The 27,616-nt window shown below is 35.9% G+C and overlaps 1 protein-coding gene across 2 annotated transcripts in view; it reads left to right on the top strand.

Moving 5' to 3' along the window:
* Nucleotides 1–6,739: 6,739 nt before the first annotated feature.
* NELL2 (neural EGFL like 2) overlaps nt 6,740–27,616 on the top strand; it is a 314,905-nt gene continuing 294,028 nt past the window's right edge. The window contains exons 1-3 of one of the 2 annotated variants that reach the window (XM_069489903.1): nt 6,740–6,909; nt 7,308–7,393; nt 7,837–7,965. In XM_069489903.1, the coding sequence (XP_069346004.1) occupies nt 7,339–7,393; nt 7,837–7,965 (184 nt within the window). In that variant the 5' untranslated portion in view covers nt 6,740–6,909; nt 7,308–7,338. Of the gene's footprint in view, nt 6,910–7,307; nt 7,394–7,583; nt 7,693–7,836; nt 7,966–27,616 lie in introns of those variants that run through there. The other variant, XM_069489905.1, reaches the window with a different exon arrangement.

The raw sequence follows: 27,616 nt of genomic DNA, 5'->3' as shown, positions 1-27,616 counted from the left end.
TGCATACATATTTAGGATTGTTATGTCTTCTTTGTAAACCCTTTTATTATATGTAATGTACCTCTTTATTACTCGTAATTATTTTTGCTGTAAAATTTTCCATTTCTGATGTTGATATAACTACCCCAACTTTCTTTTGATTCATGTTTACATAGTATATCTTTTTTAATCCTTTACTTCTTATTTACTTTATTATATTTAAAGTGGGTTTCTTTATAACAACATATGGTGGGGTGATGTTTTTCAAATTCATTCTGACAATTTTATTCTTTTAATTGTTGTCTTTAGACCACTTACATTTATTGATATGTTTGGATTTTGGTGTACCATTTGATTATTTATTTTCTCTTATTTTCTTCTATTTTCTGTTCTTCTCTTAACCATTTCCTGCTTCCTTTCAAGTTATTTGAATATTTTTTAGTATTCCATGTTATCTATTATGTCTTTTAAACATATATCTTTTACAGTACTTTAAATTGGTGTTCTAGAGAATATAATATACATACTTAACTTTATATCATCTTCTTAGAGTCCATATGTTACTACTTCAATTGGAATGTGGAAACCTTACCACCATATAGCTCTCTTTATTCTCATCTCTTTATGTTTTGGTCATCTTATATTTTAAATGTGCATACATTAAAACCCCTCTAGACAAATTTAAAACACTTTCTTTCAATCCCTGTGGTAGCCAGAAGAATGACCCTAACAAAGATGTCCACACCCTAATCCCTAGGATTAGGTGAATATGTTCCTGTGAATTTGTTACCTTACATGGCAAAGGAACTTTACACATGTGATTAAAGTTAAAGGTCTTCAGATGGGGAGATTATTCTGGATTATCCAGGTGGCCCTAATTTAATCATCTAAATCCTTAAAAGCAGAGGACCTTTCTAAACTGTAGTCAGAGAACCAGAGAGAGCATACTGTGAGAAGGACTTAGCCGGCTGTTGCTGACTTTAAAAATTAAAGAAGAGGGTAATGAGCCCAGGGATGGATGCAGAGACCCTCTAGGAGCTGAAAAAGGTATAGAAATGGATTCTTCCTTAGATTCTTCAAAATGGAATTTAACCTTGTTCACTCCTTGATTTTAGCTTGGTAAGTCTGGTGTTAGACTTACAACCTGTAGAATTGTAAGATTATGAATTTGTGTTGCTTTTAAGATGCCAAGTTTGTAGTAATTTGTTACAGCAGCAACAGAAAACTAATACAACCATCAAACGTATTTTACAGGACTCAAGAGAGGAATATGGTATTGTTTTACCAAGATATTTGCCATTTCTACTCTGCCTTCATTTCTGCTTTGCTCGTTGTCTTTCTGGTATTATTTTCCTCTGCCTGCAGAACTTCCTTTAGCAATTCTTTTAGAGAAGGTCTGCTGGCAACCAGTTTTTAAAAGCTTTTCTTCATCTGAGAATGTTTTTCTTTCATCTTCATTCCTGAAGGCTATTTTCAAAAGATACAGATTCTGTGTTGACTTTAAAATTCTTGGAGCACTTTAAAAAAATGTTATTCTACTTTCTTCCAGCCTCCATGGTTTCTTATAAGAAGTCTGAATTTTTCAACCTGTTCTTCCTTATACGTAATGTCATTTTTTTCTTGCTTTCAAGATTTTTTTCTTTGTTGATAGTTTTCTTTTAATATTGTTTTTAGCAGTTTGATTATGATGTGTCTGGTCATGGATTCCTTTAGGTTTATCCTGTTGGAGTTCAATGAGCTCCTTGTATATGTAAGTTTATGTCTTTTGCCAAATTTGAGACCTCTTCGGCCATTTTTTTTTTTGAAATATTTTTTAAGGTACTATACTCTTTCTCCTCTTCTTCTGGGATTCTGATGGTATTAAGGTTCTTTTGGCTTTGTCCCACAGGTTCCTGTGGCTATATTTATTTTTAAAAAATCTTCTCCTGATGTTCAGATTGGTTAATGTCAACTGATCTATTTTCATACTCACTGACTCTTTCCACTATCATCTCCATTCTGCTACTGAGCCCATTCTAATGAGTTTTACTTTCAGTTATTATGTTTTCCAGCTCTAAAATTTCCATTTGGCTTTTGCTTATATCTTCTATTTATTTTCTGCCACTTTCTATCTTTTCATTTGTTTGAAGAGTATTTGTATTTATTTTTTACAGCATTTTTATAATAACTTCTTTAGTGTCTTTTTCAGATAATTCTAATGTCTGTGTCATCTTGGTATTGGTGTCTGTTGATGGTATTTTTCTTATGCAAGTTGAAGTTTTCCTGGCTTTTCATATGCCAAATACTTTTATATTATATCCTGAACATTTTAATATTATGTTATAAGACTGAATTTTATTAAGTACTATGGAGAATGTTGATTGTTCATTTTTTAAATTTTAAGCAGGCAGTTGATCTGGTTGGATTTAGACTGAAAGTTTGACTAGTCTTCTTTTGGTATTATTTTAAGACTTTGTAGTGCTATCCAGGTGTATCTTATGTGTGCACCACCCAGAGGTCAGCCTGTGACCCAAGTGGTGATCTACTTCGTAGAAGTACTCACTGCCAATATAGTGGTACTTTAAACTCTAGTCTTCTTTCCTAACTTGCCTATTAGTATTTAATTTTCAGAGTCCGCAAATACTCCATTCATTCTATCCAGGTTTGATGGTATTTAGGGGGGAACAAAGGATAAACTGTGCATATTCCATTTTACCCAGAATTAGAACCTCATGCCATTCTTTAATTTTTGAAAACATTTAAATGAATATTTAAATGTTTTCTATAACAATGTCTATCTCTATTCTCTCTTATCTATTATTCCATATCTCTAAGTACTTGTGTTTTGGATCTTTTAATTCTAGCATTAATGTTTTGTTCATGTTTTCCATCCTCCTTATTTGTCTTGTCACATTTTTGGTAATATTCATAGATCTGATTTTTTGTCCTCAATTTTTTCTTCACTAATTTTTAGCTCTATTTTATCAGCTGTTTATTATAGGTAATAGTTTTAATATTGTTTTTAAATAACCTTTTTTCTATATACTTATTTCTAGAAGTTTTATTTGGTTTATTTTGAAATGTGCCTAATATTTTCACATATAATTTCTGTAGCTTCATTTTTTTTCTATTCCTTTAAAAAATCTACAATCATTAAAACATCCTTATTTTATACTATCTCATTTTTTCCTGATAACTGAGTTCATGTGATACTAATTCCCTTTTCTGTGTGTGTATTTCTTCTCTTTCATGGTATTTTATTTCAATGTAATTTACTATTACTCTTATCATTATTATTATATAAAATTATTAGAAATTTTCCTCTTGTGTGCCAGAGATTGTGGAAGGGCACTTAACAGAAGTTTTATATTTGCTTCTTCAGAAGACCCTGAGAGTTTTGCGCAAATTTTTGATTTTATAATTCCTATACCAGTGGGGAGTATAATTTTGGACCTTGTACCTGCAAGTGGCAAAGCTTGAGATTTGATACGTGTTATAGGTGACTTTTATTTTCCACTTAAGGTCATGTGCAGCTGGCAAGCATTTTGCCACTTCTTGGGCCAATGTGCAATGTTTTTAAAGTTTCTTTTTATTGGTGGTGTAACCCTTCCAAGCTCTCTGCTCCCATCAGAGGATCACTAACATCTTCACCTTTTCTGACTTTGGCCATAATTCATTGTTTTCAACTCTGGAGTAGATATTAAAATCCTACTCTATTGTCTTAGGGTCCCTATAGAGTCTGAAACCCTGTGTCCTGTGTCCCTGTCATGGTGTCAGCTATTGCTTTCTCTGCCAATCTTCTGCTACTTCTTTTTGTCCTAGAATCTGGGAATTTTCTTAATTTAAAACTCATCTATGAATTAAAAAAATGGACATTATATTTAGCTTTGATATGTATATATGGCAGGAGAACATCCCCTCGGGGTCAGTGGAGTCAACCATTTTGACTGAATTTTTCATCATGTGGTTAGTATTTATATTAGTTTTCTGTGGATGCTGTAGCATATTACCATAAATTTAGTGGATTAGAACAATGAAAATTATTATCTTACAGTTTTGTAGTTCAGAAGTCTAAAGTGGTTCTCACTGGGCTAAAATCAAGGTATCAGCAGGACTGTGTTCCTTTCTGGAGGCTCTAGGGGATAGTCCTTTTCCTTGCCCTTTCCAGTTTCTAGAGGCTTCCCACATTCCTTGGCTCATATCCCTTCTATATTCTTCCATCTTTATAGATAGGAACAGGAAGACAAATTCTTCTCATATTGCATTACTCTGACCTCATCTTCTGCCTCTCTCTTTTAAGGACCCTTGTAATTATATTGGGCATACCCAGATAATCTAGGATAATCTCTCTATTTTAAGATCACCTAATTAGCAATCTTAATTCCATCTACAACCTTAAATCCCCTTTGCCATGTGATGTAAGATTCACAGGTTCCCAGGATTAGGACATGGAAATAGTTTTTTGAGGGAAAGGAAAGAAGGGTATTATTATGCTTACCACAGTGATGGCAAACAAAAACTTTAACGTTGTCCAAAAGGAGTTTTAGTGTATGTTGATACAATGTTTGAGACAACCATCACCTAAAGAGGTGAGGATATGGCAGTAAGGTTTCTATATTCCAATTGAAATGGTAACATATGGACTCTAGGTAGAAGGTGAAAAGTAAGAATATTGTAGTCCCTAGAACACCAATTTAAAAAGCTGCACAAAGGGATACAGTCAAAAGACACATAGATAAAATGGAATATTGAAAATACTAGCATCTAGTGCATAGAGACCAGGATGCTACTAATCTTCCTACAAGGCACATGACAGCCCACACGAAGAATTATCTGACTCCATAATGTCAGTAGTGCTAAGGCTGAGAACCCTTATCCAGGTTGAGAAACTCTGCCTAACTCATAAAATGATTCACCTTTATTATGGTTTTCCAAACTTTATACCTTATAGAAACAAATCTCCCCCTCCCCATATTCATATTTTAATGGTTTCTGTAATATTTGATTAGGTCAAATAATTACAGTGGCTGGTTCAACTGGGATAATTTTGGGTACAAAATACCACTGTTATGGAGAGAGCATAAGTATGTGTGTGGTACTAGAGACAAGCCTAATAACCACCAGCTTTCAGCATGTCATGGGTGAGAGTGAGATAAATTGGGGAGTATCCCTAATTCTGTGAGTTGGTTGAATACACTAGGTTAGGAGAACTTCTACATGTAAGTATGTATATATGTATATTTATGTTTTCCTCCTGTTAACTCTTCCAGTAGCATTTTAAATAGTAGCATTATTTAAAACCTATTTTATGTTATTTTTGTAGATACTTCTTACAATTTAATATTTTGAATGTACTGTTATAGAAAGGACTTTAATTCTATGATAAATAATTTCCTTTGAATCAATTAAATTTAATTATATTAATTTTATTTGGTGTGGTTTTGCAAATTGGGAAGTTTCATGCAACAATCCTTTATCACATAAAAGTACCAGAATATTTCTCAAAGTTTACAAAATTACAAATAGAATTAAATGGAAAATTTGGTAATGAGAGAGAATTAAAGATAAATTTGGAAAAGTTCCCAAATTCTGATTTTTCCCTTAAAAATTCCAAGGACAGAGCTAAAAATGCCCTTCCCACTAAAGTAAAATATAGTACATATAGTATATTATATTCTAATATCTACATTTATACCTATAGGTGTAGATATAGATATAACATATATTCCTACAAGAACCTCACACTACCCGGTAGGTATTTTGTAACTGTAGCTGTGTAGGATTCAGTTCGAGAATTCAGTATCCACCTGTTTGGATGGAAGGTTAAGAAACTCAGTTCATCTTTGTACAGATTAACATTTTAATAATTTTGAAACTCTTAACTTCCCCCAAATGGAAGTTGAATGTCATTCCTCAAAATTTACCTCACAATTTTAGGGCTATGTAGAAAAAATGTTATGTTCCATTGACTTTGAATGTACTTCTGCCTGTTGAGAAATACATCTCAAGTGACCCCATTTTATGGACCCAGGCATGGTCAATAATGGGTGGCTCTTTTCTCTCGCCTGTGCTCTATTTTCTCTTTCTGCCTCTTTCTCTCTCTGTCTCTCTTTGTGTCTCTGACTCTCTCTGTCTCTGTCTCTGATCTATATATCCTTTTCCGCGTGGATAGGCACCCTGGCTCTGTGCCGCTCGCCTCCTGCCTGTCCTGGAGAACCCGAGGCCGGCTCTCCGCGCCGCGTTTGGCAGGGGGCGCGCGAGGTCCCGGAGCTGTCCAGCAGCTCCTGGCTAAGTTTTCCTATGCGCTCTCCGCTCTGGGGAAGCTCTCCAGCGCCTCGCCCCGGGCAGGGAACCTCTCCACTAGGGCTCCCAGGGCTTCCACCCGTCTCCGCGTGTCTCTCTCTCTGCCAGTCTCTCTGTACTTTGTCCAGCTCCATCTCGGGAGTCGAGCGTGCCTGGGCAGCCTTCCTCCGCACGACACGACGGGGAGGGGAAGTGTCCTGCGCTCCGGGGCTGCTCCGGAGCTCAGTGCTCGGGTGCACGCCGGCTTCTTTTTTGCCTCGCCTCCTACAGTTGGGTGGTCCTTTCTCTCTCTCCATCTGTCTTTCAGGACACGCGCCCGATATCGAGGGGTGAGAGCAAAGACCACCCATTAACTTAGCACCTTGAATTTTGATCTTCTGATCTCTAAAGGAGGTTGGCGTTGCCCGGGTCATCAAGAGAGGGAGGGAGGGAGGAGAGCGGAGGCTGCGGCGGTTCCGGGGGCTCGCTAGACCCGGGCTTGGAACCGGGGAGCCCGTGCGGGAGAGGCACACTGAGCGCCCGGCCTCGCCCTCCGCGGCCCCTCCCTTCTCCTCCTCTCCCCGCCTCCCCCCGCCCCTCCCTCCCGGGAGGAGCGGTCTCTCCGCGCGTCTCCCCGCGCTCTCTCCATTGTCTCTGCCTTTACAACAGGTTCGGGCGGCGGAGAAGACGGGCGGGTGCAGGGCCGCCCCAGCCCAGGCTTTCTCGGGGCCGCCTCCCTTCCTCCGAGTGTGCCAGTCTTTGGCTGCTTTTATTCGGCTGGGGAGCTAATTCCCCGGCGGCGGGGCAGCCCCGGGGCGAGTCCTGCTCCTCCCTCCAGACCCCCCTCCCAGCCCGCGCCGCTGCCTCGGCTCTGCGTGTGGGAATGATGTGCGCATTGGAGGGTCTAAGTTCTTCACGCGCCTGGGGGGGCCTCCTTTTTCTTTCTTAGGCAACCAAATCGTATTAATCCTACTAATCAGTAAATCCGAGGCAGCTGCAGGAGAGGCAAGCGCTATTTTTCCGCTTGATTCCAAGAACCTCTTTGATTTTGATTTTTATTTTTAAAGAGGGAGACGATGGACTGAGCAGATCCACACCATGGAGTCTCGGGTCTTACTGAGAACATTCTGTTTGATCTTCGGTCTCGGAGCAGGTGAGTGGCGGCAGAGCCGGGGCAAGGGAAAGGGATGGCTCCCACCTCGGAGCAGCCTGGGCTGGTGGGGAGACGCCTCGCCTTTCCCGGACCCTAAGTAGGTCTGGAGTGGGAAGACTGGAGTAGGGGCGGGTTTGGATTTGGATTTTTCTGTGCTTGCCTTGGAGACGGCGAGGCGGGTCACGCCCCTAGTCCGGTGTCTGAGGGCTGAGGGGGAACTTTGCACGAGAGGGGTTTAAAGTAGGTCATGGAAATGGGACTGGGTGCTCCGCTATTTAAAGCTTGGCTGCTGATCTCAGGTAAGGCTCTCCGTGGCGGAGGAGGGAGTCGCCTTTCGTCATCAGTTCCCAATATTGTCGCCAAGACGCGGTTTTCTGCTTCCCTGGAGAAAAAGGCTTGCATTTTGATGGAGCTTTTTCTTTCTCTCCCTTCCCCTTGACCAGTTTGGGGGCTTGGTGTGGACCCCTCCCTACAGATTGACGTCTTAGCAGAGTTAGAACTTGGGGAGTCCACGACCGGAGTGCGCCAGGTCCCGGGGCTGCACAATGGGACGAAAGCCTTTCTCTTTCAAGGTATGATCCAGCGTGCTGAGTCCCCTGTGTGGTTCCAGTTCTGATAATCCCACGAGGAGTTGGCCTCGCCGCCCCTCCTAACTTTGTGTTGCCTCGTGGATGGCAATACCTGAACTGAGGTGTGGAGGGGTCAGTGTGAGACACATATCCCCATCTCTTTCTAAGTGCTTGCTTTTTCTGCCCTCCCCTCCTTTTTACTTTGTACTCTTGCCAGTTCTAATGGATAGTTCCTTAATTACCGTACAGAAACTCCGATGACAGATGGTTGATTTTAGAGTCTGGGGAACAATGAATTATAACACAATCGCCTCATTTGGGTGAAATTGATTTAGGTAGGAAACAGTATAGCTTAATCTTAGTTAAGTCACTGATCTCTAAAAGTTTCAGGTACAATGGTGCCCTGCTGGGAGAAATTTCTTTATGAGAGTAGCTTTCAGAGTGTTTTTACCTACTGTCTATCACAAACATACTGTGTTTGAGGCAAGATTCATCACTGAAAGATCATCATTATTCCTTCTCCACCAATGACAAGAGAGAAGGAATAATATTCACGAAATTATTTTGAAAAGATTTTAAGTAAACGTTAATCTAGAAGTTTACCCTTGTATCATTATTAATTGTATACTTGGGATTTTAAACTTTTTTTTTGAAATCAGTGGACATTGGCTATGTACAAATGTCTACATTTCAAATTACACTTAAATGTGTTGTGCAGTCAGAAGCAAATTCCAATGCATCAAGCCTTCAACTTTGATTTAACAGAGCTTTTGAAGATTGCTTGGTTTGTGGAAAGATGCTGTAATATGAGCTTTTAAAAAGTGGCTAAACCTGTATGGAAAGACTAGAGTCACATATGGTGAAGTATAGATGAAAGCAAAAGAGAAATGGAGTTTGGTTTGACATATCTGATAGACTAAAGCATCTTCTCCCACCTCACCCAGATTTTTTTTTTGTGATTTTGGTGCCATGGCTTCAAAACTGGTGCAACTCATTATTACTAAAGAGTTGGATATGCAAAATAAAACCACTTCAGCAAATCTGCCACCAAGAAATAGAAATAAAATAAAACTTCAGTGTTTCTGTAGTGGTGTTGTTGCCTGATATAGCCAGTATGTGTCACCATGGACAGTAACACAAAGCTTACATTTGGGAAAGGAGAAAATTGACATGTGTTGCATTTATTTAAAACAAATTTGCTCTTAGAAGAAATTAAAATGTGATTTTCTGGTTTTTAAAAATTGTTTAAATTTTCTGTTTTGATTAATGTTTTGCATTGTGAAAAATATTTGTAATAATATTTTATTTACTTAAAGGTCCTTTTTAGAGGGTGGGGCTTGAATATTGAATCCTTTAAAAACAATGACCAAATCAAATAAAGGAAATAGTTTAGACTGTCAGCAAAATTTCAGAGTTGAATAGATATGTTATTAGAGTTAAGGTTCTGTTTTTTGTTTTGTATTGTTTTGTTTTTATCTCTGATTTTCAATCTCTGTGAACTGGAAACAAAGTTATCTCTGGACTGCCAATTTGAGTAACTGGAAGGCTTTAACGAATGTAAAGCTCCTAATAAATGGTATCGAAGTGCTCTTAAAATTTTCAAAAGTCCTTTAAGTTTTATTAGAGTTCTTCCCAGCTTCCTCTGGAGAATATCTGAGCTGTCACAAATAGAAACCTTCAGGATTGTGCATTTTATGTTCAGATGCTAAGCAATTAGACAATTTCTAGGAAATAGTCTCAAGAGATCAATATCTTTTCCTAGTTAATTTTTAAAAAGAATTCTTCTTTTTCTTTTTTTCTTTTTTTCTTTTTTTAAGGAGAGAGGGGCTGGGGAGTAGGAAGGGGGAGGAGTTGGGGTACTAAAAAAAAAGAATTCTTAATATTCATTTTTATTTAAAGTACCAGCTTCCTCAAGGTAGACATTGTGTTCCAAATACATAAGACACAAGAAACATGTTTTCCTTGAATTGTCCATGGTAACTAGATATCAATGCATATTGATGAATTGGTCGTTTTTGTTTCCTTGTTGATACCAAGCCCATTATTTAGACAGAGTAAATGCATAAAAATGTAGTTTATGAGATTTCAAGATGTAAAATTTCATTTCCTGCCAAATTATGAAGTTTATTTCATATAGCTAATCAACCAGCCAGTATTACTGCATGCTGTGTTCTCAGTAGGCATAGCTTACTGATGTATTGATTATGCTGCAGTGATTTCTCTTCTTCTAAGATTTGGATTCAGAAATTGACAACAGGTGGACCTTTGACCCTCGTAGAGTAGTTCAAATTATCTCAGAAAGGTCTTTTCTCTGCCATTAGTATGTGGAAACTGTTGTTTTGAAGTCAGTTTTGAGTCCTGCTGCTTCACTGAGATTCCATTGGTTTTGAGAGACAAAAGCATTCAGACTCTGAAGATTTTATAGATTCCACTTATAGGGAGTTGATGGTGCTGCAGATATTTTGTATAGTGTGTAAAATGTCATAGCAGAAATAGTAACAAATTATAAAACCAGCAAGATGCTTTCGGATTTCATATGAACCTATGATACAAGTTTCTTTGTGCTATTGGATGTGTTCTATGTAGATGGAAGAGATTTTTGAACCATCAGATTTTTCTACTGCAAAGATATCTCACCATTTTCTTCTTTCTCTTAGCTTTAAAATAAAGAAACATCAACATATGCTTTCCCAGTGATTTTTGCTCATTTAATATTGCTTCTCCTTTTGCCTGCTTTATTTTTTTCTTTAGTAGTTTCTGAGATATATGCAATTCAGTACTTTTTTAAACTATAAATAGTTTTTGCAAATTATTGTGGCATATAAATCTACTATTAACATTTTATTATGTACATATAATAAAAACAAATGGAAATATATTTTAAAGTCATACCTGATTTTTTTGTCATAATAACCACCATAGAATCACTAAAATATTTTTGTTGTTGAAATATGAGTTATGGTTGCTTTGGAAATTTAAGCAATAAGATGCTAAATTAGATCATCCTTTAATAAATGTGGCATTTGATTGGTGTCAATTATAATTTTTTAAAAAGTGTCCAGGTAATCGTTTGGAATCTGTATCAAGATTTTCTAGTCATTTCTAGCTATAATCTGACTTGTAGCCCCCAAAAAACACATTATGCTTTTAATAAACAGAGGAATGACTGCTGATGATGAAAAGGCCTAAGAAAGGTTATAAAGAGTTCTGAAATATTAAGGGTTAATACAATTATAAATAGAATTCACCTACCTTATTTTAAAGTCTGGGAAATATTTTCCAAGATTATGATCATAATACTGTTCCTTCTGCTGTGTACATGAAAGCTCAGGAATGAGAGCATACAGAAGCACAGTTCTAGGACTTTCTAGCAACGTTAGCGTGATTTTTAGATCTTTGATTTTAAGTCTTTGATTTTAGATCTTTGTCTGGCCAGGTTCCCAGAGTAGATAGCTTCCTCTGTTGGTTTAATACAATTTATTCTGAAGTGTTCATAGATTTTATAATCTCATTAATCCCCACAAGAGAAGTAGTTAAATCAAAGCATATTTTCCTCCAAGTTGGTAATTTGAAAATAAGCTTAATAGTTATTTTTAAAGAACTTTAAGACTTTAAAGGAAAAAAGAATGTTCATAGGTCTACTCTTACGCTGGTGTTTGAAAACAGGAATGAAATAAGGTATTGGTGGTAGCCCATGGATTTAGTAGGCAAGCAATGCAAGTAACTGCATTAAGGAAAGCGAGGTAGCAATGAGTGTTTGTCTTCTGTATGATGGTTAGTAAGCCTCTGTGAATTTAGGGTAATTGTCACTGGTGCCCTAGTAAAGTAGAATAACACAATGATTAAGAGATGGGCTTAGAAATCAGATAGACTCAGATAGAATCTCATTAGTTGTGTTGTTGGTGAAGTTACTTAATTTCTCTGAGCTTCAGCACCCTCAATTATAAAATGAATACTGTTATAAAGATTGAACAACTTATGTTTATTCATTCAAATAAATTATTGTGCAACTCCTATACTGCTAGGTGTTAGGCATAAAAGAAATGAAGAAATTAGAACTTAACCTTGCCTCTATAGTGCCTTAAAAGTAGCCATCAAACAATTATTAATATATAGACAATAATTTTAATCACCATTAAGATAAATTATATGAAGAAAAACTAAGGATCTAATGGGAACCTAGATTCTAGTTTGGGAAGACACAGTTTCAGGGAAACCATCCTTGAATAAGAGTCATTTAAGTTGTTAGCTGAAGGATACGTAAGAGTAGTCTGGAGAAGAGAGGCTGTGGGGATTGAGAGAGAGAAAGTAACACAGGCAAAGGGAATAGCATGAGCAAAGGTTCTGAGGCTGCAACGAGCATGGTGCATTTTAGAAAGTGAAAGAAGCCTAAAGTAGTGGAGACATAGGGGTAGTAATATAAAATGAAGCAAATGAGGAAGGCAGGGACCAGGTTACATGGTGGGGCATATTAATATAGAAGAATTGAAATTTTATCACTTTACAGTGGTATATTGTGGTGGGAAGAATAATGATCCCTCACAGATGTTCATGTCTTAATTCTGGAACCAAAGAGTAGGTTATGTTCTTTGGCAAGGGGAAATTAGGTTGCTAATCAGCTGACCTTAAGGTAAGGAGGCTATCATAGATTATCTGGGTGGGCCCTGTGTAATTACCAGAATACTTTAAAATAGGCAGAGGGAAATAGAAGAGTCAGTGTCAGGATGATGTGATGTGAGAAAGACTAAACTGGCCATTGCTGCTTTGAAGATGAAAGTGGGCCATGAGCCAAGGAATACAGGAAATTTTTAGAAGCCAGAAAAGGCAAAAAAATGAGTTTTCCTATAGAGTCTCCAGAAGGAACACAGTACTACCAATACCTTGATTTTAGCCCAGTGAGACTCATTTTGGACTTTTAATCTCCAGAACTGTGAGATAATAAAATTGTGTTGACTTAAGTCACTAAGTTTGTGATTATTTGTTATAGCAGCAATAAGAAACTAATACAGATTTTGATACTTGTTATTGTAAACTAGAGGAAGGGGGATCTTTGCTATGTAGTGGCAGAAAGCCTAGCTGTTGTTATGTGGAAAGCAAAATTTGTAAGCAATGAACTTAGATATTTAGCCAAGGTCATTACAAGCAAAGTGTTGAAGGTGCACTCTAGTTTTTCTTGCTGCTTATAGTAAAATGTAAGAGAAGAGAGATAGATTGAGGGAAGAGCTCTTAAGCAAAAAGGATCCAGAACTTGGTATTTGAGAAATTCTCAACCTATCCAGATTCCAAAAGATTTTAAAATAGGAGATTCACTGTGAGGAATGCCTGTTCTGGAGAGAAAGCCAAGGGTATGGCTGGAAAATCTTTTGCTAGTGCCTCAGAAATATCCAAAGGTCTGATTATTCAGTTATATAGAGGGCTCTTTGAAGAATATATGTGAATCACAGATCCTCTCAACCGTTTCAGCAGAGGTCAGAAATAGAGATGGAATTGTCCAAGAACTATCTGTGGAAGTATTTCTGTCTAATGGAGTGAATCCTCATGACATACATAGGAAACCTACAAGGTTCTTAAGAATATATTATATTAGCAAAAATGCTGCTGGCTTTGCCTGACAGAATCAGTGAGAGGATAAAATGGAAGAAAGTTGTTGGATCTTCAAAATTCTACAAACAAGAAACAGGTTGATAAAACTACTCAGCTGTAAACATGGAGCACCTTTCATGGAAAAAGAAGGTTGGCTTAAAGGGCAGAATTGAGAGCCCAGATCACAGAGCTGAGAGCCCAGAGGGTGGAGGCAAAAATCACAGACGATTATTTCCAGACCTTGACACTAAGTGGAGTTTGCCTGGCTGGATTTCAAAATTGCTTGGGTCTAGTGATTTTTTTTTTTTAAACTTCTATTTTCTCCCTTTTTGAATGGGAATATCTATAGCTATTATCCTATATCTGTCCCACCATTGTATTTTGGGAGCAGATATTTTGTTTCAAGTTGTGCCCCAGAATGGGGTATACTCAGAACTTTACTCCTACCTCAGTTAGATGATTTAGATGATGAGATTTGAGACTTTTGTTGTTTTAAAATTTATTTAATTTACTTTTTAAATTGACAAATAAATGTTGTGTACATTTATCATATACAACATGATGTTTTGAAATATATATACATTGTGGAATGGCTAATATGAGCTAATTAACATATTAATTACCTCAGATACTTATATTTTTTTGTGTGGTGAGAACACTTAAAATCTACTCTCAGTAATTTTCAAGAATACAATACATTGTTATTAGTTCTAGTCACCATATTGTACAATAGATCTCTTGAACATATTGCTCCATTTAACTGAAATTTTGTATCCTTTGACCAACATCTCCCCTACACCTCTCCTGCATCACCAGCTCCTGGTAACCACCATTCTACTCTCTGCTTCTATGAGTTCAACTTTTTTAGATCTCACATAAAAGTGAGATAGATCATGTGGGATTTGTATTTCTGTTCCTGGCTTATTTCACTTTACATAATGTCTTCCAGGTTCATCCATGTTGTCACAAATGACAAGATTTTCTTCTTTAAAGTGGAATAGTATTCCATTGTGTATATATACCACATTTTTTTGTATTTATTCATCCATTGATGGACACTTAGGTTGATTCCATATGTTGGCTATTGTGAATAATTCTGCAGTGAACACAGGAATCCATTTATCTCTTTGACATACTGATTTCATTTCCTTTGGATATACATGTAGACGTGGGATTGCTAAGTCACATGGTAGTTCTGTTTTTAATTTTTGAGGAACTTACATACTCTTTTCCTTAATGGTTGTGCCACTTTACATTTTCATCAGCAGTGTGCTAGGGTTCTATTTTTCTACATCCTTGCCAACACTTGTTATCTTTCATCCTTTTGACAATAGCCATTCTAACAAGTGATATCTCAATGTGGTTTTAATATACATTCCTATGACTATTATTAATGATGAATATTTTTTGTATACCTATTGGCCATTTGTATGTCTTCTTTTGAAAAATGTTTATTCAGTTCCTTTGCCCATTTTTAAAAATCAGTTTATTTGTTTAATTGCTATTGTGTTGTTCAAATTCCTGATATATTTTGGATATTAATCCCTTATCAGGTATATGATTTGCAAATATTTTCTTTCATTCTCCCATTCTGTGAGAGGATAAAATGGAATGTTGTCTTTTCACTCTGTTGATTGTTACCTCTGCTGTGCAGAAACTTTTTAGTTGGGTACAATCCCATTTGTCTATTTTAGCATTTGTTGCCCATGCTTTTGGTATGATATCCAAAAAAATCATTGTTCAGGCCAATGTTCTAGAGCTTTTGCCCTATGTTTTCTTCTAGTAGTTTTACAGTTTCAGATTTTATGTTTAAGTTCTATAATCAATTTTGAGTTGATTTTTGTATATGGCTTGAGGTGAGGATCTCATTTTACTATTTTGCATGAAGATACCCAGTTTTCCTAACATTATTTATTGACAAATTTTTCTTTCCCTTTTGTGGGGTTTTGGAAATTTTGTTAAAAATCTATTGACTGTAAATGTGTGGATTTATTTCTGGGCTCCCTATTCTGTTCCACTGGTCTATGTGTCTGTTTTTATGCCATTACCATGCTGTTTTGATTACTATAGTTTTGTAGTATATATTGAAGTTGAGTAGTGTGATGCCTCCAACTTTGCCCTTTTTATTCAAGATTGCTTTGTCTATTCAGGGCCTTTTGTGGTTCCATATGAATTTTAGGATTCTTTTTCTATTTCTGTGAAAAAGTCATTGGAATTTTAATAGAGGTGGTAGATCACTTTGGGCTGTGTGAACATTTTAACAATATTCATTCTTCTAAGCCATGAACACAAAATATCTTTCCACTTATGTGTGTCTTCTTCAATTTCTTTCATCAGTGTTTTATGGTTTCCAGTGTATAGGTCTTTCACTTCCTTGGTTAAATTTAGACCTAAATATTTTATTTTTTTCATAACTATTATAAATGGGATTGTTTTCATGATATCTTTTTGAGATAGTTCATTGTTAATATGTAGAAATGCTACTGATTTTTGTATGTTGATTTTGTGTCTAGCAACTTTACTGAATTCATTTATTAGTTTTGATAGTTTTTTTATTGGTATCTTTAGGGTTTCTGATAGGTTTATGATATCATGTCAGCTACACACAGGGATAATTTAACCTTTTCTTTTCCAATTTTGGTGTCTTTTATTTCTTTCTCTTGGTTAATTACTTTGTCTAGGACTTTCAGTACTATGTTGAATAGAAGTGGCAAGATCAGGCATTTTTATCTTGTTCCTAATCTTGGAGGAAAATCTTTCAACTTTTTACTAACTCTGTTGAATATGATGTCAGCCATAGGTTTGTCATATATGACCTTTATTGTGTTCAGGTACAGTCCCTTCTATACCTAATTTGTTTAGAGTTCTTATCATTAAAGGATGTTGAATTTTCTCAAATGTTTTTTCTGCATTTATTGAGATAATTGTATGGGTTTTTATCTTTCTTGGTCTGTCACATTTATAGATTTGTGTATGTTGAACCATCCTTGCATCCTTGGGATAAATTCTACTTGATCATGATGGGTGATAATTTTAATGTGCTGTTGAGTTTGGTTTTCTAGCATTTTGTTGAGGATTATTGCTCCTCTGTTCATCAGGGATATTGGCCTATAATTTTCTTTTTTTGTAGTATCCTTGTCTGGCTTTGGTATCATGGTAATGCTTGCCTTATAAAATGAATTTGAAAGTATTCCCTCTTTTTCAATTTTAAGGAAGAGTTTGAGAAGGATTAGTATTAGTTCTTTAAAAAGTAGAATTCAGCAGTGAAGCCCCCATCAAGTCTTGGGATTTTCATTCATGGGAGACTTTTACTATAGATTCAATTTTCTTACTTGTTATTTGTTCAGATTTTCTGTTTCTTCATGATTCAGTCTTGGTAGTTTGTATATGTCTAGGAATTAATCTATTTCTTCTAGTTAATCCAATTTGTTGGCATAACATCGTTCATAAGAAATCTCTTAAGATCCTTTGTATTTCTGTGGCATCAGTTGTACTGTCTCCTCTTTCATTTGTGATTTCATTCATTTGAGTCTTCTCTCTTTTTTTCTTAGTTAATCTAGCTAAAGGTACATCCATTTTGTTTATCTTTATTAAAAAACCAAGTTTCAATTTTGTTTATTTTTTCTATTGTTTTTCTAGCCTCTATTTCATTTATTTCTCCTCCAATCATTATCATTTCATGTCTTCTACTAACTTTAGGCTTATTTTGTTCTTTTTCTAATTCCTTGAGATGTAACATTAGGTTATTTGTTTGAGATCTTTTTGATGTAGGCATGTGTTGCAGTAAACTTCCCTCTTAGAACTCGTGCATCCTATAAGTTTTGGTATATTGCCTGTCCATTTTTGTTTGTCTGAAGATATATTAAAATTTCGCTTTTAATTTCTTCTTTGACCAAGTGATTGTTCATGATCATGTTGTTTAATTTTTGTGTATTGTGAATTTCCTGAAATTTATGTTGTTATTAATTTCTAGTTTCATACCTTAGTCCATTCCAGCTGCTGTAATAAAATAATTTAGACTTCATAATTTATAAATAATAGAAATTTATGTCTCACATTCTGGAGGCTGGGAAGTCCAAGATGAAGGTGCCAGTATATTTGGTGTCTGGTGCAGCCCATTCCTCATTACAGAACCTTCTGTATTCTCATTTGGTGGAAGCGGGGAGGAACATTATGTCTTCACATGGCAGAAAGGCAAAAATGTCTAGCTTGCTCACTTCAACCTCTTTTTTAAGAACATTAATCCCATTATGAGGGTGAAGTGCTCATAACTTTCCAAAAGGCCCCATCTCTTAAAATACTATCATATTACATATTAGGTTCCTACATAGGAATTTTGGAGGGACATGTACATTTAAACCATAGCAATACCATTGTGGTTAGAAAAGATTCTTTATGTGCTTTAAATATTTTTAAATTTTTTAAGACTTGTGGACTAATGTATGAGAGTGTACCATGTGTGCCTGAGAAGAATGTGTATTTTGCTGTTGTTGGATGGAATGTTCTTTAGATGTCTGTTGGGTCCATTCAGTCTAAAGTATAGTTTAAGCTAATGTTTCCTTATTGATTTTCTGCCTGGATGATCTATCGATTGCCATTGCTCCCTTGCCAAAAGTTCCCTACTATTATTATGTCACAACCTATCTCTTCCTGAAGGTCTATTAATATTTGCTTTATATTATATATTTAGGTGCTCTGATGTAGGTGCATTTATATTTATAATCATTATATCCTATTGATGAATTTACCCCCTTATCATTATGTGATGACCTTCTTTGTCTCTTTTTACAGTTTTTGTCTTGAAATCTATTTTATCTGATAGAAGTCTAGCTTCTCTTCTCTTTTTTATTTTTTAATTTTCATGGAATATCTTTTTCTATCCCTTCACTTTTAGTCTTCACGTGTCCTTAAAAGTGAAGTGAATCTCTTGCAGGTAGCATATAGTTTTTTTTTTCTTTCCTTATCAATTCAGCCACTCCATGTCTTTTGGTCTTTTGATTGGAGTATTAATCCACCTACATTACAGGTAATTATTGATTGGTAAGAACTTACTGTCCACATACGAATCCCCAGAACTGGTGAATATGTTATATTACGTGGCAAAGGAGGATTAAGTTTGCAGATGAAATTAAGGTTGCTAATCAGGTGACTTTAAAATAAGATTAGCCTAAATTATCTGGTTGGCCCCATGTGATCATAGGGTCTTTTACATGTGGAAGAGGTTGGTATTTGAGTATTTGTCAGTGTGATGCAGTTGCTAGCTTTGAAGTTGGTAGGTGGCCATGAGCTGAGGAATAGGGAGAGCCTCTAGAAGCTGTAAAAAGCAAGAAAACAGGATTTTCCTTAGAGCCTCCAAAAGGAACACAGCCCTACCGGCACCTTGATTTTAGCTTAGTGAGACCCATTTTGAACTTCTGCCTTCCAGAACTGTGAGACAATACATTTGTGTTGATTTAGCCCCTAAGTTTGTGGTGACTCGTTTCAGCAGAAAGATAAAATTAATGTATATCTTGAACATTCACATTTATTTATTTTATAACTGAATTAAACTTTCTTTTGATCCCTCTTCCAACTGTGCATCAGAGTGTGTTTTTGGGGTAATTGGAAACTTGATCTTGACAGATAATATTATCTTAGTCATTTGGGGCTTAAAATACAGGTTTTTTTTTTTTTTTTTTTTTTTTGTAACTCAGTACTATCAGTCTTCATAGTAAATGCTGAGTCCTTAAGAGAGATTCTCCCCATCATTTAACTATGAGCTAATTCTGAGAACAGAGTGTCAGATTTTTTAGTTGTATTCTTTTTTGAAAGTGCACCCTTCCTCCCTCAAAAGCTTAATTCAGATGAGGAGGCGGAATAAAATAGAAAGCATGAAAATTTTGGAGATAGAAGGGGGCAGCACTTAGCATGCTGTTTGGGACCCAGTGAATGGTATAATTATTGAAAAGGTCAAGCATAACGAGAAGTCTTCTCTGAAAAGTACCAGGGAACTGTATGGAACATCAATTAAGTTTGATTTGGGAGGAGGTGAACTAATTTTGACAGACTCTGGCAAGTGAATGACTTTGAATGTCATGGCTGAAGTACACCTTGAGCAGCAGATGAAGTGAAGGGTTTCTGTCTGTCTTTGGTTTTATTCCACTTCTCATTGGGTCATCCTCTTCATGCTGATTGTAGACCTCATACTTGTAGGCATCTGTCCTTTTTCCCAATTCTTGTTGTTATCTGTCCATAATTCAATAACGTGCTAAGGTGCTAACTGATAACTTAGGCATTAGACATTGAGACCTTGTGGTATGACATATGTTCTATTGATTTTATTTCAATTCAATTTAACAAATATTTATTACACTGCTTCTATTTTAATGATGAGGATCACAATATAATAGACAAAGGAAAATGTATACATAAATTACTTCAGGAGATAAAATAGGAACCAAAATTTTATTGTACATAGTGAAAAAGAAAATCTGAGACCTTATCTTGAAGAATGACTAGAAACTATGAAAATGGTTGTATCCTAGCTATATATGACAAAATGTGGGTAATCATTTAACCATGATGAGCTAATTCTAAGAAGAAACCAAGTAAAATCAAGTATTGAGTTTTTGTTGTTGTTTGTTTTTGCAAAAATACCTGAGGACTTTCTCTTAATCGTTGAATGTGAAATCATTCTATTTTGAAATACTTATCATTCTGGTCAAATTTTTATTTTTAATTTTTAAAATTTATCTACTTATGTCAGATTATCATAAATTAGTGCCTTTGTCATTTGAACACTTCTCTTACATTGCTTTTATCTTGAAATTTTTCATCTTTTGCTAGATTTCAGTTTCTAATTGACATTGAAGGGATAGATGCTAGTCTTATATAAAAACATTTTTCTAAGCAAACAATTTATTATTGGATATTTTTGTTATGGTGACTTTTGGTTCCCTATATAAACTCATATTTGTAGAGACTCAGATATTGACTCCTGTAATTAAAAAGGACTAGGGAAGGGGCTGCTGGGGAAGAGAAAAGCATAGCATAGCTCCTTCCTCTTCTGTTTGGCTGGCTGCAAGGAACTGGGTGCTTGGGCATGTATTACTTGAGCTGTTCTTAATGGCACCCCTGCTGACAGTCTTCATTCTGGGGAAGGAATAAGGAATCCAGGCAACTATGTTTCTCTCCCTAGGAAGGGAGAATGAGGCCAGTAAATCACTGTTCTGAAAGGTCACACTCAACTGGTCTAGAAAAGGGGAAGAAATGATGGAGTTACTGAGTTCATGTTGTTGTACAGTAGTAGTTCAAGAGTATGGGCTCTGGAGCTAGACATCTTGGGCTTCAGTCTTAACTCCTTTATTAATTGGTTGTATGAACTCGATCTTGTTACTTATCTCTGCCTCAGTTGGAATAAAAACAGTACTTCTTAGGGTTGATGTGTGGATTATAGTAATAAAACTGTTCCTGACATTTATTAAACATTTAATAAATGTTAAATATTATTTTAGAATTAGCTTATCGGTAGGTCATGCTTCCTTGAATTTTTTAGGGAATCCCAGGTGCTAGATTTTGTGGAGGACCTGAGGCAAGGTGACTTTCATATAATAAAGGGCAAGTAATCTGGGCTTGGGGAGAAATTTACCTGAAGCACCTTGTGTTCCGTTTTTGCTATTTTGGGCCTTCTTAGGGAGAAGAAGATATGTAGATTTGGGTAGAAAGAGATGAAAATGAATGGCAAATTAGAGGAGGAAAGGGTATAATCTGGTTTATATACCACTGTTTCAGAAGTTGGGGGCACACAGAGCAAACCAATAAAAGAAGATACAAGGTGTCGCTCCTCTACATAGTCAACCCAACACACATTATTTTTCAAGCACAATCAAAGCTCTGGTTTTGACTTACATGTTGTGGGGAAAAGTACTAGAAGTTCTAAGAAAAGTAATTGTTTTACCTGGCTCTGTCTGGGTAACCTTAGCATTTCTTGACAAGGTATGGGTTTGGTCTGTTGGTGGGAGCTGGTAGAGGAGGATAAGATTTTGGGGAATTTTGAATGGTGATTCAGGGCCAGTATAATGTTGACAGACCTGTTGGTGTGGTCCTGTGGACCTTTTATGAATCAGAGTCACTTTTCCCACATTTCCTGATTCTTCTTTGGCATCTTTTCTTGAGTATCTTGCTAGCATTACTGTTTATTTCTACAGTCCAAAGTCCCTCTGCTGATTTTGATTCCAGTAGCACCTGTGACTCTAGTCTTTAAGTGATTAACTGTCTTGTTTCCCTAATGAGCATATAAGCTTCCTAGAGAAAGGATTATTTTCTGTATTTCTCCTGGGCCACCAACAACTCTGTGCTGGTTTCCTTCTTTGAATTGTTCTTCCTGGCTCTTTTTCTTGGTGAACTTTTACATATCATTCAGGACTCAGGTAAGTTGTCACTTTGGCTATAAAAGTTTTTTTGGTGGAATTATTGTTCCTTTTTCTGTGCTCTCTTAACATCCTCTGTTAAAATAACCACGATGCTGTATTATAACTAGTTTTTTAATAGGTAAAATCTGACCACTTCTCTTTTCCTTCCTGTTACCTCCTTGGTCCAAGCCACCACCGTCTCTCACCTGGATTACTGCAATAGCCTCTTAGGTGGTCTCCCTGCTTACACTCTTGCTTGCCTGCATTCTGTTTTCAACATAGTTGCCAGAGTGATCCTTTTAAAATATAATACACATTATGTCACTGCTTTGTCCCAAACCTTTAGTGGTTCCCCATTCCACTCAAAATAAAGACAAAGTCCTTATTATGCCCTACAGAGTCTTAAATGAGCACTCCTACCCCCACCCCATTACTTTTCTGACCTAGTCTGCTCCTCTCTCCCTGGCTCACTTTGCTTCAACTCCGCTAGCCTCCTTGGTGTTCCTCAAACAGGCTAGATACTCTCCTGCCCCAGGGCCTTTGCACTGGCTGTTCACTCTGCCTGGAATGTTCTTCTCACAGAATAGCTGCTTGTTTTCCTTCTTTCTTCAAATATTTTCTGAAATATCAATTTTTTGATGAGCCCTACTGTGATCACATAGTAAAATTTCAAATTGTCTTCTACCCCAAAAGTATTCTTGATACCCTTTATTCTGAGCTGTTGGTTTCCTTAACATTTATCATCTAACATATTATATAATTCATCATTTTTATCATTTGACTTGTTTATTGTCTGTCTCTCCTGCTAGAAAGTAAGCTGCATGAAGGCAGTGATTTTGAATGTTTTATTTACTGATAGGTATATTTAGTATATGTTCTTACTAAATGTCTAGCATATAGAAAGAACTCTATAAATATTTGTCAAATGAATATGCTTGTCTTTTTGACTAGACTGTAATCTCCTTTGGGCTTGGGACCCTACCTTGCTCCTTCTGTTTGCCTCTTAGCCTCCATGTGCACATAATGTGCTTAGTAAACTATTGTTGAGTGAATACTTGTGGCATTGATTGAACCCATTTATTCACAGCAAATCTGATTTTTTTGGTGACATTATTATGTTTCATACTTACATAACTTTAAAGAAGGCTGAAGAGCCCTTCTTTTAAATCAAACCACCTACCTTTTTCTCTAGTCATAAAGACAGGTAAGAGGGTTGAGAGGCATGGGGAAAAGGTAGTTCTGCTTAACTTAGTGCTCTGAATTATTCTGAGAGGGCTCCTCTCCAGCCCACGATGAAGTGTGCCACAGAGGAAGTAACAGCATTTTGAAGAACTAGAACATCCTGAATGCTTCTTGACAATGAGAGTTAAAATTTTTAGTTTGAAGTGTTGTGAATTCAAAGTTTAGCAGAGACACTCATATTCATATGACAATCCTGAGAAACATTTCAAAGGCAGATAACGATTAATTTGGATTATTTATGCTATGGTACTTCTCCATTATTGTGAATAAGCCAAACAAGCTGGAGTGCATCCAGAGGACAGCAACCAGGGAGTTGAAAGGTTTGGAAACCATGCCAGCTGAGGACTGTTTGAAAGACCTTGGAATTTTGAGCCTGTAGGATAAAAGACATTGGCAATGTGACAATTTCTTTTAGATATTGGAAGGATAGTCATAGATAGGAGGACTTGGATTGATTTGGTGTTGTTCTAGAGCAGTAATTCTCAAATGTCAGTTTGATGATCAGTGGTTTATTGACTGCCTTGTTAAAAAGACTTCCTGGCCTTCCTAAACTTACTGAATCCAATCTCTGGGGATGAATCCCAGGAATCTATATTTTAAAAAAGTTTTTTTTGTGATTCAGATGTTCAGCCAGGTTTGTGAACCATTGTCTCAAACTGAGCTGTCTAATACAGTAGCCACTAACTACAGGCAGCTATTGAATACCTGAAATGTACCTAGCACAAGTTGAGATATGATGTAAGTATAAAAAAATGCATACTGGATTCTTAAGACTTAGTGTAAAAATAATGTAAAAATATCAGTAATATTTTTATGTTGATTGTATGTTGAAATAATATCTTGGGTATAGTGAGTCAAATAAATATATTATTAAAATTAAAATCATTTGTTCTTTTTTTTCTTTTTTTTTTTTGTCTTTGTTTTTTCTTAATCTGCTGGCAGCTCTGATGATACTTTTTAAATGTGACTACCAGAAATTTAAAATTATTATGTGACTCACCTTAATGGCTCTCATACGTCTATTGAACAGTACTGGTGTGGAGAGCAAAATGAGGGTCTATAAAGAAAGTTGGAAAGAGTCAATTTAAGAAAAATACTTTGAACAAAGTCCCAAAATTAAGTGGCTTGTTTTAAGGACATTTGTCCTTTTGTCCATCTGCTCATGTTTGTCCATTCATCCATCCATACAATAAACATATTTCTAATAATTAAGAAGAAATTATAATAGATGACTATATTTCAGGAAAATTGTTTCAATGGGGTGTGGATGGAAGTTAGATTAAATGATTTCTAAAACTCACTTGAGTTCTAACTGAAAGTAAATTATTTTCTCTTTCCTTTTAATTAACTTTTCTTTTTCTTGTAACTTCTGGTGTGCAGAACATACTCTTGTTGATCTATCTGACAGTCCTGAACATTCTCTTCAAACAGTTTTCTTTTAAAAAGCATCTTGGATTGTTATAATACTTTGAAATTCCCTACTGAGAGATATCCTGTCCTTCACTACTGTGCTATGCATTGTGTATGTGTTCTATAAATCTTTATTCTTAACGGTAGCGATCCACTTTATTTCTTCCATACACTGGTGTTTTAGTGTTTAATCTATTTTGCTTGTCTCTTCAAATTGAGAATCTCCTGGGCAAGCACTGTGTCTAATTCTATGTTTGTATAGTCTAACACATTGTACTGATGGACCATTAAATGTCCCAGAAAAAGTGCCAAATAGATTAAGTATTTTAGAGCGGAACATAACCTATATATTTAGAACTTATTTAAATTTCCAGTGGTAATTGGTAGCTGAATATCCTCACTATGAATTGTGTTTGTTGACTATACTTGTAACTGAGCAGAATTCTTCCTAGAAACTGACAGATTATTGAAAAGAAAATAAGAAAGGAATATAAAAATGTTTGCTTTAAGCCACCAATGAGATGCAGTGTTCCCAGTAACTGAATATTGAACCTAGATTTTTCCTGAGAGCCTGTCGACTTTGTTTGGAGGAGGACATGTCCTTCACTGATGTATTCTTCCTGCATTTCATCAAATTGCTAATTATGCTATAAATATAGATTTATTTAAAGTATATAAGTACTCCAGAGAGGCAACTTATTTTATGATACTATCATTGATATGTTTGTTCTTCCTTCTGAGACTGATTTTCAAAACTTCTGTTGTAATGTAAGTATTGGTGTTATTGCTTTTGTGAATACTTTCTATCCCCTGATGTTGAGAGTGAATTTATATAGTATACCTAATAGATAATTTAATTCAAGCAACTTAGAAAAGCACTGTGACTCTAGACTTTATGTTTTTGACTTTCAAATGAAAACAGAGGAATTTTCTCTCTGGGAGAAGGAACATCATACCCCAAATAAAGGGGAGAAATGCTTTAAAATGTCTCAAACGAGGGATTGTGGACTCCAAATTTGAGTCCAAAGAGTTCAGATTTGGACTTGCCTGGGGTTTTAATACATTTAATGTTTTACTACTATTCCAAAAGAAAATGCATAGAAATGACTTTACCAAATTCCTTAAATTTAAAATTCAAGGGGTCAGAGATTGGACTTTTAACATTCCTAACACAAATATAGATTACCCTCACTAAATTCTTCTTGAAGTTCATCATTAATTTCTATGATAAACAGTAATCCTGAAGATATAGGGCACTGTTTTAAGTTATACTTTTTATAAGACTATTATATTATGGGTGAAAATTAAGAATTATTTGAAGTTGAAATGAAGAGGATGTAAGAACTTGATTTGGAGTATGAAGTTAGAGCATGGGAATTCATAAGAAAGGAGGCCTGTAAAGGGAAAGAAGAGAATACAAAATAGATGTGTATTTGTTGCCACTTACCTTGAAGACACTATGCCTCTGATGTAGAGGTCAAGTTTTTAAAAGTTGCTGCAAAAATTTCATTATCCTTATCGCAGGTACCTCTCCACAACAAAGCATCTCATAGTACATTTTCATTTCTTCGCTGCTGTGGGTTCAATTTTTAATAATTGGGTTGCATTTCCACTGAAAATAGTGTAATTTAAATTGTCCTTTGATAACATACTTTCAAATTAGAACACGTTTCAAAGCCTAATGGAAAAAAACGAGCGTTCACTCTGTGAATCATTGACCAGGCAGGAAACTGTCGCGTGGGGGAACCCACCTATTTAATGGATGATTACTTTTTGTTATTTTGGTCAGCAAATTAGTAAAGTCAGAGGATGAAGTTGGGAAAACGCCAGTTAGGTTGTGGAAACTTGCAGGCTCAGTCTTATTTCTAAAAACTTTCTGAGACTGATGTTAATTACACAGGCATCAGACAAGCAAAAGAAAGGTTTTAGGTAAACACTATCTTAGCGGCCTCATGAAGAAGCTAGAGGGAATGTTTAAACGGCACCCTTCTGTGTGTGACAAAGTTTTTCTCTCATGGCAAAAACACAGAATAGAGGTGCAGATGCAGAAGTACCTTATTTTAGACTTTCTGACGTTATATAACCATGCAACAAATATGTGCTACTGGAAAATATTGGAGGAAGGGATTCATTTTCCTTTTCCACACTGTCTTAATAAAAGAAGTAGGTAAGGAAAATGTAATTTGTTAACTTTTTTCCTCAACAATGTATATTGAGATATGGATCTATAGAAATACATTTTTCAGGTATTTAAATTGAGATATAGAATTTCAGGCTCTTCATTCAAAGAAAAGGAGTAAATCAAAGGCTCTGTTGATATTTACAGTGAATACATTTGTATTGCAGTGGATTAAATGGAGAGGACTCATTCAATATAAATCTATAAAAATATGATATGAGGCAGGACAATGGGAAGTATGAAATAAATGTTACCTTTAAGTTCTTTCTGCAGAGAGACTTGTTGTTAATTAGAGAGGGTTGAATGAAATGTGCTTAAAAACAGAAGATCAAATGTTTTTGAAGGGCAAAATCTGTCCTTGTGGCATTGTAGGTATTGAGGAAGAACAAAACATGGTGTGAGACTCCACAAAACAGATTCAACTTTCATGTGATGCATGAAAAGATCTGTGCACTGCTGGCTCTGGAACTGGGTCTCACTGGTACAGATTGCTGCCAACATTGGAAACCGAAATTGGCCATTTTGCACACGGCACATCATCCTCTGTAGGGGAATGGGGTTTATAAATATTACTCGGCAACTATTCCCTCCTCCAGACAGACCCGTTAAGCATTTATTTTTGCATTATGATTTTGAAAGCACTCTCATGTTTGGAGCTATAGTTTAATTCTATCTATAGCTATAGCTGTAAATAAACAAATTACTGGTAAAAAGTGAAAATGACAGCAAAGTCATAAGCAGGATGCTAAAGAAGAGTGAAACAAGATAACACTTGACTTTGTGTCATCCTGTTTAACATTATCATGTACTAATTGTGTTTGATTATCTATTTATTTTTTATATGTGCACA

Source organism: Eulemur rufifrons, chromosome 16, assembly GCF_041146395.1.
Source record: "Eulemur rufifrons isolate Redbay chromosome 16, OSU_ERuf_1, whole genome shotgun sequence".
NCBI classification, from domain to species: Eukaryota; Metazoa; Chordata; class Mammalia; order Primates; family Lemuridae; genus Eulemur; species Eulemur rufifrons.
This window is presented reverse-complemented; position numbering and strand designations above follow the sequence as displayed.